Source organism: Chelmon rostratus, chromosome 10 (genome assembly GCF_017976325.1).
Source record: "Chelmon rostratus isolate fCheRos1 chromosome 10, fCheRos1.pri, whole genome shotgun sequence".
In the NCBI taxonomy this organism is placed as follows: domain Eukaryota; kingdom Metazoa; phylum Chordata; class Actinopteri; order Chaetodontiformes; family Chaetodontidae; genus Chelmon; species Chelmon rostratus.
In genome coordinates this window covers 24,864,625-24,876,643 of record NC_055667.1, presented here as the reverse complement: position 1 = coordinate 24,876,643, position 12,019 = coordinate 24,864,625, and the positions used below count along the sequence as shown (strand labels likewise).

Sequence of the window (12,019 nt, the reverse complement as noted above, 5' to 3'; positions counted from 1 at the left end):
CTCAAAGAGCAGAGACCCCACCACATAGCAAAACCCCCCGGGGAAGCAAATGACTTAACTCTCTCCTACTGGATACTTCCTTGGCAAATCCTCAGCACTATAACCTTTTATTGTAGTGCTCCACGCGGTAGCCAGTGATTCTTTTCACCACACAATCAAGGCTATTTTAATAGAACGTATGCTCCTTTTCACAAGCTCACCTGTTTTGTCTGTCAACAGGTAGGAGATGCGTCCAAGCTGTTCAGGTATGGTGCTGGCCCTCACCATCGTCCCGGGGATCTTGGAATCCTTCTTAATCATCCAACTGAAAACTATCTTCCCCATATCCAGATTGACGCGCAAACTTCATCAAATAAAAACAGCAAATGAGTGCTTTTCAACTCCTTACATGTCGATACAATGCAACAACGCTGAAGACTTTGAAGTAGAGAATCTTAAATCGTACCTAATGGGCACAATGTTGGAGAAGAGCAACAGGAAGCGAAAGATCTGGAGGTACCAACGACCAGCGAAGTGCTGGAGGGCCACCATTACCAGTGACACCACCACCAGGGCTCCAAACAGGATCTTAGTCAAGCAGTTCACTTCCAAGTCAAACAAACCCACCTACCATGAAACACAGGTTAACATGATGACAAATGTAAACAGAAATGTTCTATGTATGTACAGTATGCAAATAAGTAAATCAAAACTTGAATACACAAAACTAAATCACTATCCTCCAACTAAATATATTTTTATGCACAGTAAATGATCAAACGTCAGTCTTCAGGCTCTGGTTCATGCTACTGTACCTTATGTCTTGGGTTGGAGGTGTTCATGACACTGCGCAGCTCCCTGCCTGTGTAAATCACAACCCCCACCACTGTGCCTGCAAAGAGGGAGAGAAAAAGAGCTAAAAAAAACTACCCAGGTCAATATAATAAAGGAACAACATAAAACATGGTATGTCAAGAAGATGCTTCCCAGACTTATAATCTTGACATGAATAGACACTTGGATTAAAGGACGCATATTTCAAATTGTATAATGGAAAACATCTGACAGCGCGGTTTAAAGTGGATTAAATCTGCTGTGAAAGGAGCAAACTTTCTTTACCATTATAGTGAGCAGCCCCCGAGCTATTTATAAATGAGCAAAGTGTCTGACTGCGTGTGTGTTTGGTGAGGGGAGTCGTCAGATCAGTTGTGAAGGAGGCAACGCTTCAGCGCAACTCTGTGGGTTAGGAGCAAAGGCTGGTCCTGGTTATTTCCTGGTTATTAGCTGCCTCATCAGCAGAGCTGCGCCATCAGTCACACATTTACCAGAGGCAACCACGGTGCTGGCCCACAGAGTGTTCTCAATGCTGAGGCTTTCGTTGACCGGAGGGTCCCCGTCTTCCTGTAACACGTGAGGAAGACACAAACCGGTGGTCAAATAATTGCTTTGTTAAATGGAGGGTCTGTAAATATTAAATCTAAGCACTCACTCTGGTGAAAGTTCCAATAAAGTTGTGGATATCAATGTTTGGTTCTTCGGCATACACGTATGATCTGATTTGCAGGAGGTCCTGTGTGGCATCAAAAACACGGTTTAGGATCAGTGACACGTGAAAAAGTGAACTGAATAAGAATCAATGACTGAGAAGAAAAGAACAGTATCATTTACAGCTGATGCAGCTGCAGTGTTTGCTCTGTGGTCTCTATTTTACATTGCTGAGGCTTTGCTTGAGGCTATAACTAGAAGCCACACTGCTAATTGTTATCAGTTAAACAGATTATCACATCAAATAACCAATGAATCATTTGGTTTAGTAAATATCAGAAAATAGTGAAAGATGTCACAACTTCCAAATCCAAGTCCAAATTAACATCTTCAATGTCCAAAAAAGATATTCAAGTTATTATCATCGAGGATGAAGAAAACCATCAAAGATTCACATCTGAGAAATCAGAAGCAATGCTGTATCATATGATACTCCAGCTGGGTAAGAACAGTTTGTAAAGCCTGTAAAATATTAGTTAATTTATCAATCAGGATTATTGCAAATTAAGTTGTCTTCAGTTTCAGGGCTGCACTGCTTACTCCTCAACAAAATGTCAACAATGCAGATAACAGCAAACCTAAAATTTGTGCAACATTGAGTCTAAGTGGATCATATAGAAAATTGCTTGAACTTACTGACTTACTGACAATGTCAAATATAAAAATATCAGCCTGAATATTTGCTTTGAAAAACTGCTCAAACACTGAGGAACTCTCTGGCCTGAAGGGGAACCTTTAGTCATGATGGTTTCTGATGACGAGGCCACCCTGCACTCACGTTAAATCACCACTCTGTACTAATGAAAGACTTGCTTCACTGAGACCGCGGTCGCCATGTGCAATTACTCACAAATTCATCAAAAAACATGGCACAGCAAGTCCATAAACGCGACGCTCAACGTACAATTTCCTCCGACATCTTACTGACTACCTCTCCGTCTTTATTTTATGACTCACGGCAGCAGTTGGCAGTCTCTGTGTGCAGGCCACTGGGAGGCGTAGTTTCCAGTCCGTCTCTCCATCCAGCTGGTCAGTCCGCAGGAAACAGGAGCCTGGGAAGGAGAGGACAAGAGCTGTCACTGATGCAGATGCAAACACATTCACCCCTAGAGGGCAACAATAGATAGGCTTTTACTGAAAAGACAGACATCACAAATCTCTCATTCCTGATGATGCATCGCTTGTGCAAATCAGTACATTTATATTTCAGTCAATGCTGAAGGCTCCTGTCTACTGTCCCTGGTTCCTGATTATATCTATTCTAACACAAAAGTTCCCCATTTGAATAAACACATGAAAAAGGGCAATAAGACAATTTAGCATGGAGTCACAAATGAATAGCAGCAACTTCTGTGAGTGAGTGAGTGAGACTGCATTTTACTGTTGGGACAGAAGTGAAGGCATCCACCACAGCCCATCCCCCCACTGCCCTGCATGCGTCATCCTGCCCAAAACTCCCAATCCTGGCCTAGGCTCTTCATAATTGACCTAATGGCCTCCACATGGAAGAGAGATAACCGAGCACTATTTCCAGTAAAACAAAGCTGGTGTTTTTCTTTCCGTGGCAGGAAGACGCAACAGCAGCTTCTCTTACTGAGGAGCTGAAGACGAAACATTTCCCTGTCATGACATTATTGGTGCGCTGAGCCTTGGAGGTTGTTATTTTGAATGGACTTGTGTGTATTTTGTATATGTGCAAATAAACAATGCGATGCAATTCACCAAGTGTGTTATCCCTGACAAATCTTGTCCTAATCCATATTTGATTATTCAGATGAGGCATCCTCCTCTCATGTCTCCTGTTTTGTCTTTGCATTCGATTTTTGTGCGTCCCTCGATTTTCCTTTTTCATTATCTTCTCATTTGAAAGACAAAATTAGTCATAGACGAAGATGAAGAGAAAACAATGTTTTGTCTGCAGTGCCCGTCTCACCATTACACCACATTTTGAGTGATAGTTTAGTACTGGACTCAATTACAATTTAGACATTGTAGGACTTCCTGTCCTGGCTCAGGGCTAATCCCTGCACCTCAGCGCCTTTTTAAACAAGTCATTTCCCCGGCCAGCCAGCCAGGCAGCCGGCCTGTTGTGGAGATCTGGATGAATGACCAGCAGATGTTTACCATTTCTTTCAGAGGTCCTTAAAAAGATCATGTCAGCAGGAACACGCTGGTTCTACAAAGAAAGGCAGAAAGAAAAACATGACTCCAACATCACTTCCTGATCCTGCACTTCTCCTCCTCCCTCCTCTGCTCTTTAACTGCACAAAGTACGACTTTTAGCTTTTCATGTGCCACATTACCAGCAGCTAGTCAGTCCAAATAATAAGCCCTCCAGCAAATCATCCTGTCGTGGCCTGAACGGGACCCTGACCAGGTTTTACACTCTGTCTGACCTGGTCCCTCTTACTACACCAGGCAAATTCTCCATTCAAGTCATCTGGACAGCTTCCCAAAAACTGAACTGCGTATGGATTATTGCTAAGTGGTCGATACTCTCAGAAAGATGTATTATGGGTCCTCAAAGGCAGGTCAATTATAAAAATCCAAAAGCTTTCTTTTTGTTAGGTCCTGAATTCACTGCGGCTGATGAGTTCACATTTCTGAGTAACTCTAAATCACTCTGTCATATTGGGGAAATTCGTAGGACAACATGTGTGACCTTTCCTTCAGCTGCGTTGAAATGAGCTGGAAACTGAAGACAGGACTCACTTCTCGTATTTCGTGTACAAAGACCTGAGAGACTCCACTCTGTCCATGAGAAGAGTGAAACCTGACACTAACTTAGATGTTCTTTAACAACTACAAACCATAAATGGGATTTCTAGATGAAGAAATAGTAAAAATAATAGGTAATTGAATTTGTGTTTAAGATCTAATCAAAGGCATTTTGGGTTCACGTCTGCTGTGCATGCATTGAGTCTGACAGGCTGTGGCTCAGCATTGATCACAAGATTACAAAATCTTTACTAACTCCTTTCACCTCAGTCACCATGCAGCACAGAAGATTAACAACCCCCTCATTATTCGCTGTCATATAAACGGTAACTTGACAGCCCTGAAAGGCAGAATTTTTCACAGGTGTAGATTAAATAATCTTTAACAAACCTTTTCCACAATTATAAGATCTCCAACTTGAATACTGCTGCTTTTAACCTTCACTGTGCCTGAAATACAGAACACACACACACACACACACACACAATGCAGTGAAATGTTTGAGCATTTATGAAACTGATGCGTCAAAGATCTTGTCTAAACCCACACAAAGTTCCTCTGTGTTAAATCCAAAATGACTTCAGGCCACTAAAGTCTTCTTTGGGTGAACTGTGTCCTGCATGCCTCAGCAGTCACCCCCGTGAATTTGGGAAAGCAATTTTCCTCGCAGATTTGAAAGAATGCTGGGGGAGTTGAGCCTTTTCTCTCATTTCATTTGGAATGAACAGGCGAAATTGTTTGGAAGAGATCACTGACCCTTGACCTCTGTGGTGACCTCAGGGCTTTGCATATGTAAGACATTAAAGCACATTAATATTGCTAGGCGTTAGGGTTCAAGGGACTCCACGTGAGTGTTCTGCTCCAGTAATGCAAAAACATTTCACAGATTACTTAACAGAGGAAGTAGATACATGCAACACCTTTAAGAAACAAAATATATCACATATCTAATATAAAAGATGGATCATCGATTAACATAAGCGAGAGTTTCATGTCGACATATCATGCACATCTGTTGCAAAACAATCAATCACTTGATGAGTCGATCAGCAGAAAATTAGCCTGATAAAATTATTCTGATGATCAATTAATCTGGTTCCAGCTTCTGAAATGCAAAGATGTGTTGCTTTTCTTTGTCTTATATCACAGTAAACTGAACAGCTTTTTTTTGGTTGAATCAAGAAGAAAAAAGCAATTTGAATGCATCCTCCATGAGCAGTGCGAAACTATACTGGCAATTTTTCTTTGTCAAAATCTTTTGACATTTTATGGACAAAACTAAACAGAACAACTTGACCCAGTTTCTCCCTCTTCTAGAAAACAACACACCAAGTTCTGACATCATAAAGTTTCTATAAACCACAAGATATGCACGGGGGCCGCTATCATGGAGGCAACCAGTCATTGCGTTTATGGGTAAAACAAGCTGCCACATCAAAGGGGAAAAGTGATGGAAACCACAAGAGGTCTCCTGCCTTTTATTGCTGGTAGCACTTTATACCAAGGCCTCTTATGTACACTTTTACATCTCTGCTTTGAATTACCCACCATTTCCCCTAGCCCCAATAAGTTTTAATAGGACCAACCTCCTACAGTTAATAGACGCTGATGCAGAGAAATAAGCAACATGGTTCAGATATCAACAGGGAGAAAGCATGACCAGTGTCCAGGTTTCTAATCCGTACCTCTTGTTGAAAGCTTGCTGTAAATCTGAGAGTTCACTTCTTTGTCTCGAATGTAGCATCTTATTTCTTCAACTGCGTCTCTGATGACGGTAACGATCAAAACAAGACCCTGGAGAACAAAATACCAAAGTTAAAAAAGTTATTTTCTCCACAGCAGAGAGCAGCTAACCAGCTTTACATATGTGGCAACTGCGTTTGTGGGAAACACCTGAAGATTTACAGCACAAAATAAATGCCGAGATGCACTGAACACAAATAAAGTATGAAAAAAACAACTGAGTGACTATAATAAACAGTTAAGGGAAGGAAGCTTTGTGCCACGTACCAGAGGGACCCAGTAGGTGTAGAGGGCGCCTAAGCGTAGCTCGTTGACAAATTGGGAGCAGGCCAAGAGCAAAAAGTACAAGTTGAAGAAGTACTTGAACTGGTTGAACAGTACCTGTGAGGATAAAGCAAAGAAGAACAGACTGAGACGTTTGCTTTGTGGAAAAGTTACTGTGTTTTTTTGTTTTTTTTTAGGCCATGACCGATGACTGATTTTGATAGAATATGTATTTGGCACCGTCAGCCTCCGTGTGCCGTGGTACAACGCTGTTTTGGTGACCTGCAGATGAAAAGTTGTCGAAGCGTCTGTTAACATAAACCGAGAAAATGAAAAGTAACTCAGCCTTTTATGTGTGACAGCTTTAACAAAAAAACTTTGTTTTTTTCTTTTTAAAATAAAAGGGCCCTTTCAAGAAATACAGTTCTGGTGACAGAACCAGAATCCCAGCAAACATACAGAGACCTAAAAAGTAGGAGTGAGTAATATAATGAATATGATGAATATAATCTTCATCACATTATATCGTGACTACATGTTGATTACACCTGAAACAACTAGCTATTCAATTCATCAACTGACAGAATAATACAGGGAAACTGTTTGAACCATTACTGAATTTAAAGAAAAATACCAAATTTGCTGCTTGTTAGTTCTCAGACATAAACATTTGCTGTTTTTAACTCTTCTGTCAAAGCAAAATGAAGATTTTCAGTCTGTTGGTTGCACAAAACAAGTCATCTGAAGACCATGGGCCTTTAGTAAATTGCAATGGGAATTTTTCTTTGTTTCCCAACACTTAACAGGCCAAACAATTAATTGATTTATTGAGAAAATAATCAGCAAGTGAATCAATAAAAGTACATTTCCTGTAAAATCAAATGCAAAACTGTTTGTAAATGGAATCCTGTGTACTATCACTATCTATCTATCACTGAACAGAAACAGTATAGCAAAATCTTTGACTGTAGACATGTCTATATGGTACATGTTGACATGTCAACCACCCCTACTGAAAAGATTTTCAATATAGCCCAGTTTTATCCTCAGAATCTTTTCAGCAATCTAAATGATATGGTGCTTATTTTTGTGCTTATTGTCACACATACATTCCTGCACTTGCGTCAGTCTTAAAATTAACACTCATGCACCAACTTTGCTCAAATTTCATTACCACCAGTGTGCAAGATTACTACCAAGGCAAAATCTGTGTCTTCACATTGCTACTGTATGTCCTTTCCAAAGCTGTGGCCATGTGAGGAGCAGAGAACATGAAACCCTGCACAGAAACATCAAGACTACAGCATGTTCTGATGACAAGAACTTCTTGACATGAACCGAAGTAAATAAAAAGCATCATAATTTGCAATGCAAAGAAAGGCTTCGCTCTTGTCTTCTGCTTTCCAAACAAATTTGAGCTACCTTCAATGTCTGACTTACATACAGCAAAAAAAAGCCATAAGATCTTAAGACAACTGAATATCCGGAAAACAAATGCATATGTAAATCAGGCTGGGGAAAATGCGATGGTCAAATTCACACAGCTTGGTAAATGCTGTCCATGTAATCATGACGATCTGGCGCTTTGAGACCGAGGCTGAAACTGTCTCTCACTGTTCTCATTTTAACATGAGACATTCCTCTATTTATGAATGACTAATGATCTTCTCATACTGCCGGCATAGGAACTGAAAAAAGTAATAAATAGTTTATTTACAAACCAACCTCATCATTTCAGTCCAGCACGTTCCTATGAGAGTGCGAACGGTGCATCGGTTAGAAGATGCCCTCTGGCAAAATACATATGAGAAAAAATATAATCATCCATACATATGCTGATAGAAAACAGGACTACAGTAGTCTTAGATTAAACTAAAGAAATATATGCTTTAAAATACAAAAAAATATTCATAACCGAGGCACATATCTAATGCAGAGCTGGGACTATTAGTTGATTCATCAATTAGTCAATAAATTAAATTAGACATGAAGTTCATTGAAAACTATTTAGACAATTTACAGTTGTTTTAGTCCCTTTACAAGCCAAAATTCCAAACATTTGCTGTGTTATGCTACTGTAAAGTGAATATCTTTGGGTTTTGAACTGATACCACCTTGAGCTCCACAATGTCCTAATGGAAATTGTTATTCACGTAACAATTTACACACTAAATTATTCTGTCGGTTAGTCTATCAGTTTAATCGCTACTGAAAACAGCTGCAGCCCTTATGTGACCCCCTAATCCACAGTGATTTAAAATGAGTCAAACACTACAATGAGCTTCAATGACTTATCAGCAACCAACAGCGAGGAGTGAAAGATGACAGCCAAGATGACCAGACTCCTAACATTATGACTGTCTTAAAGGGAAAATGTGTCCGACTAGTGACAGCGAATCAGGGCCAAGCTGAGAGAGGTGGGTGGTGGTTTGGGGGTTAAAGCCAGGGAGGGTGGAGGGGCGACCTTTGACTGACACTAACCGCGGGCAGGAAGGTGAAGAAGTTGTACTTCTGGTTGTTAATGACATTCCTGGGGTACCTCTGCTCCCTCTTTTCTGGGTGGCCGAGCCACACGGTGCGGGGACGGAAGTCACCCAGGCCACAGCATCTCGACCACGGGCAGCACCTGAGAGGAAGACGTCAAGGAATTTCATGTTTAATCACATCATTTGGTTCAACAGCAATCACGTTGAGACTGTCAAGATGAAGAAATAAGTAAATATTTAGGATTTAGTTGATTAATGTGGCTGTTTCACTTTAAAAGGAAGAAGTTGTAGTTGTACTGTGTGACGCTGTCAAGATAAGGGAGCCATTTTTAATTAATTTCCTGTCACATCTCTTAGTTAATGTGTTGCTTACTGCAACTACAAACCACAGAACAGACAAGGCTGAACTAAAGATCCATGACCATGGAGCCCGGAGGAGATTACGCCTTACAAAATAAATATTAACTTCATCTGGAGAAGGGTGGCCACTCCCTTCCATCTACTCAGAGAAAACATACCATATAAATCAACCAAGAGGCCAGTGACCTTGTAATTAATTATTGAAAGACTTTGTAAGTTAACACTGACCATAAAGAAAATATAGGTGTGAGCCTCTATTAGCTGCAGATAGCAGCATTCAGAGATTAAGGAAACAATAGTTTTATGACATGACTTAGTTTTTTTATACACCTGTTCGAAAGCCGTCTGCTGGACCTAGCATCATTTCTACTGCATTTTTGGAGTTAACTGTGTGATAACCCTGCATTGGATGAAATACCAAACACGACGATGCTGTCCCCCTTCATACACTAGAGCTCAGAGCTCACATTCAGGGAGAAACCAAACTAATGGTTCTATAAAGCCCACATATGAAGGGATATGCATGCTAGATATACACTGTGTGCAAACACAGAATTCTTGTAAATGTTGAAGAACAGCAAAAACAAGAATGTGCTCTGTTAGTGCAAAGCAACTCCTGCTTTCTTCTCACAGAGGCAGCTACACTGCACCCTACTGCAGATTAGGGCTGCAAGTAATGAAGACATTCTGACATGTTACAGCAGGTGTAAATAATACAATTTACGATGGTTATATTCCATTTAGCTGCTGCAGTTTCAGGGGCCTGGATTGTGCATTCTGGCTCACTGTAACACTGTCCGGCTTATTGGGACAGCCATCATTAATATCTATAGGTAACACCTGTGCTTTTCCTGTCACGATGAGTCAAAATGTCTGCTATGAATAAAACCCCCAGTTTTTCTTATTAATTATTAGGTCAAATAGTTTCTCAATGTATTGTTTAGAGTACAAAATATCAGTTAAATCTACTGTACCAATTTATTTCTATAAAACATCAAAAAATGGTAAGTACACAAGCACAAATTCGCAATAGCTGCAACCACATGCATGCATTCACACACCCATGCATTCACATTCACACACGCTCAGACACACCAAATCCCACATGGCATGAACAGTAAATCAGCAGTCCTCTGGCTCACGAGCAACCCTCTCACAAAACCTTGTGCAAGACTGAGTCCATCTGGCAGTTATGCACCTTTTGTGAGTGGCCACTCCCATTAATACGCACTCTCTGAGACAACCGATATGAACGACAACACACACACATCCTCCTGGGATGGAAACTGTGGCTGCCAAAGGGAGGGGAAATCTTTGCAGACCAAATGAGAAACCGACTGCAGAGCTGCTGGTCAAAGCTAAAAAAAACAAATGGCCATTAATATTTTCAAGAATCCATGTTGTCAATTCATATCTTTGTTTTGTCCAACCAGCAGTTGAAAATCTGCAAATCCTCACATTTGAGAAGCCAAAACAAGCAACTCTCAATAAATTACCAATTCATTTTCTGTCAATCAGTGTAGACTGTACATTTTTATGCTCTGCAGCTGAAATAGACCAAAGTATGCTTACTTATTGATGTATAAAAGACACTTGATTGCAATCTTCAGGTTTTGTGGTACACTCAGTTGCCAGTTTATTAGGAACACCTGACTAAAACTGGCACAACAATAATACTGTTTTTATTGAAAGTGCCTTGAGAGCTGTTGATTCTGCTGTGTGGTCAGATGTTGGTGGTACTGTTGAACTGTAATTCCATTATACAGAGTGCTACACAGTGTGTGTATATGTACTGATATGAAACTGAACTGAAAACAGACTTGGGCTGCATCAGTTTTAGCTAGGCGTACCTAATAAACTGGCAACTGAGTGCACATCCACCACGTCAGAGGGTGGACAGGTGAACTGGAGGCAATGATGGATCAGGTTGGACTATAATCATAATGCTAACTGTGGGAGGCTTGCAGCAGCTAGCTAAGACGTGTCTTCATTATGAGAGCTAATTTGCGGATCTTGAGTCTTTGTTAAGTGTGTGTTATTAGCGGCGGTGACATCAGCACGACCGCACGCTGTATTTCAGCACTGCGCCTGCCCTGTCAGCGTCTCTTCCTCATCATGTAGGAGGCCTGCCCCGTGATGCGCTGGTCAAAATAAACCAACAAAGCACCACCTAGCTAGCATGTAAAATTAGCAGACACTTCTGTAAAGGTCGGGGCCTACATTTGTGCTCTTTGACAGACTGAGCTCCAGTCGACTGAGCAAATATTGACATCATGGGCGTCATGCACTTGCTCCGACAGCAGCCCGGAATGAGGATGTCTCCAGCGCTAGCTAGCTTATTAAAACATAAAATTAATGGCCGCGTCGTTTTTATTAACATGTTTGTGTCTGCTAGCCGTTGTCGCCCCCCTGGCTGCTATTTTCCCCCTGAAACCCGCCACCGTTTAGCTAGTTATTGAGCCGATGTCGACGCTCCGGTTCACAGTTTAACGGCTACACTGACATCAGCAGAAGCTCGCGAGCGAAATACGTTTAAAAAAATGGCTCCGTGTTCATATTCCAGGACTGTGTGACGGTCTTACCCATTTCTGTGTTTACTGTCGTGTCTTTTCGGCCGTCTCACCGGCTGTAGCGGGATATTGTCGGTCATTCCTGCAGCTCCTGGTAGCGGGTGGAGGCTGTCGGCAGTGCGCCGGGCTGTGGCGGGGCTGGGCGGAGGCTTCCCGGCTGTCACTCAGACAGGACGGTTCAGCAGAGTCAGCTGGGACACAAAGCGCGCTCATCTGAGCGCGAGTCACTGACCTATTTCAGCATGGAGTATTTGGGATTTTAGATTTCTGCTGTCAGTCTTTGTTTCGGACTGAATGAAGTATAATCAGAATCAGCTTTAAGTAGGCTGTAACTCAATGTACTGACAATGCATA

The 12,019-nt window shown here is 41.4% G+C and overlaps 1 protein-coding gene across 1 annotated transcript in view; it reads right to left on the bottom strand.

Moving 5' to 3' along the window:
* The window catches only part of LOC121612442 (probable phospholipid-transporting ATPase IIA), a 31,505-nt gene extending 19,713 nt beyond the window's left edge, over positions 1-11,792 (bottom strand). The window contains exons 1-12 of the mRNA XM_041945327.1: positions 11,678-11,792; positions 8,731-8,875; positions 6,253-6,366; positions 5,928-6,036; positions 4,633-4,691; positions 3,649-3,700; positions 2,482-2,576; positions 1,469-1,549; positions 1,305-1,380; positions 795-871; positions 446-606; positions 201-343 (exon numbers count right to left, since the gene is read on the bottom strand). Of these exons, the coding sequence (XP_041801261.1) occupies positions 201-343; positions 446-606; positions 795-871; positions 1,305-1,380; positions 1,469-1,549; positions 2,482-2,576; positions 3,649-3,700; positions 4,633-4,691; positions 5,928-6,036; positions 6,253-6,366; positions 8,731-8,875; positions 11,678-11,745 (1,180 nt within the window). The 5' untranslated portion in view covers positions 11,746-11,792. The remainder of the gene's footprint in view (positions 1-200; positions 344-445; positions 607-794; positions 872-1,304; positions 1,381-1,468; positions 1,550-2,481; positions 2,577-3,648; positions 3,701-4,632; positions 4,692-5,927; positions 6,037-6,252; positions 6,367-8,730; positions 8,876-11,677) is intronic.
* Between the last annotated feature and the right edge of the window lie 227 nt (positions 11,793-12,019).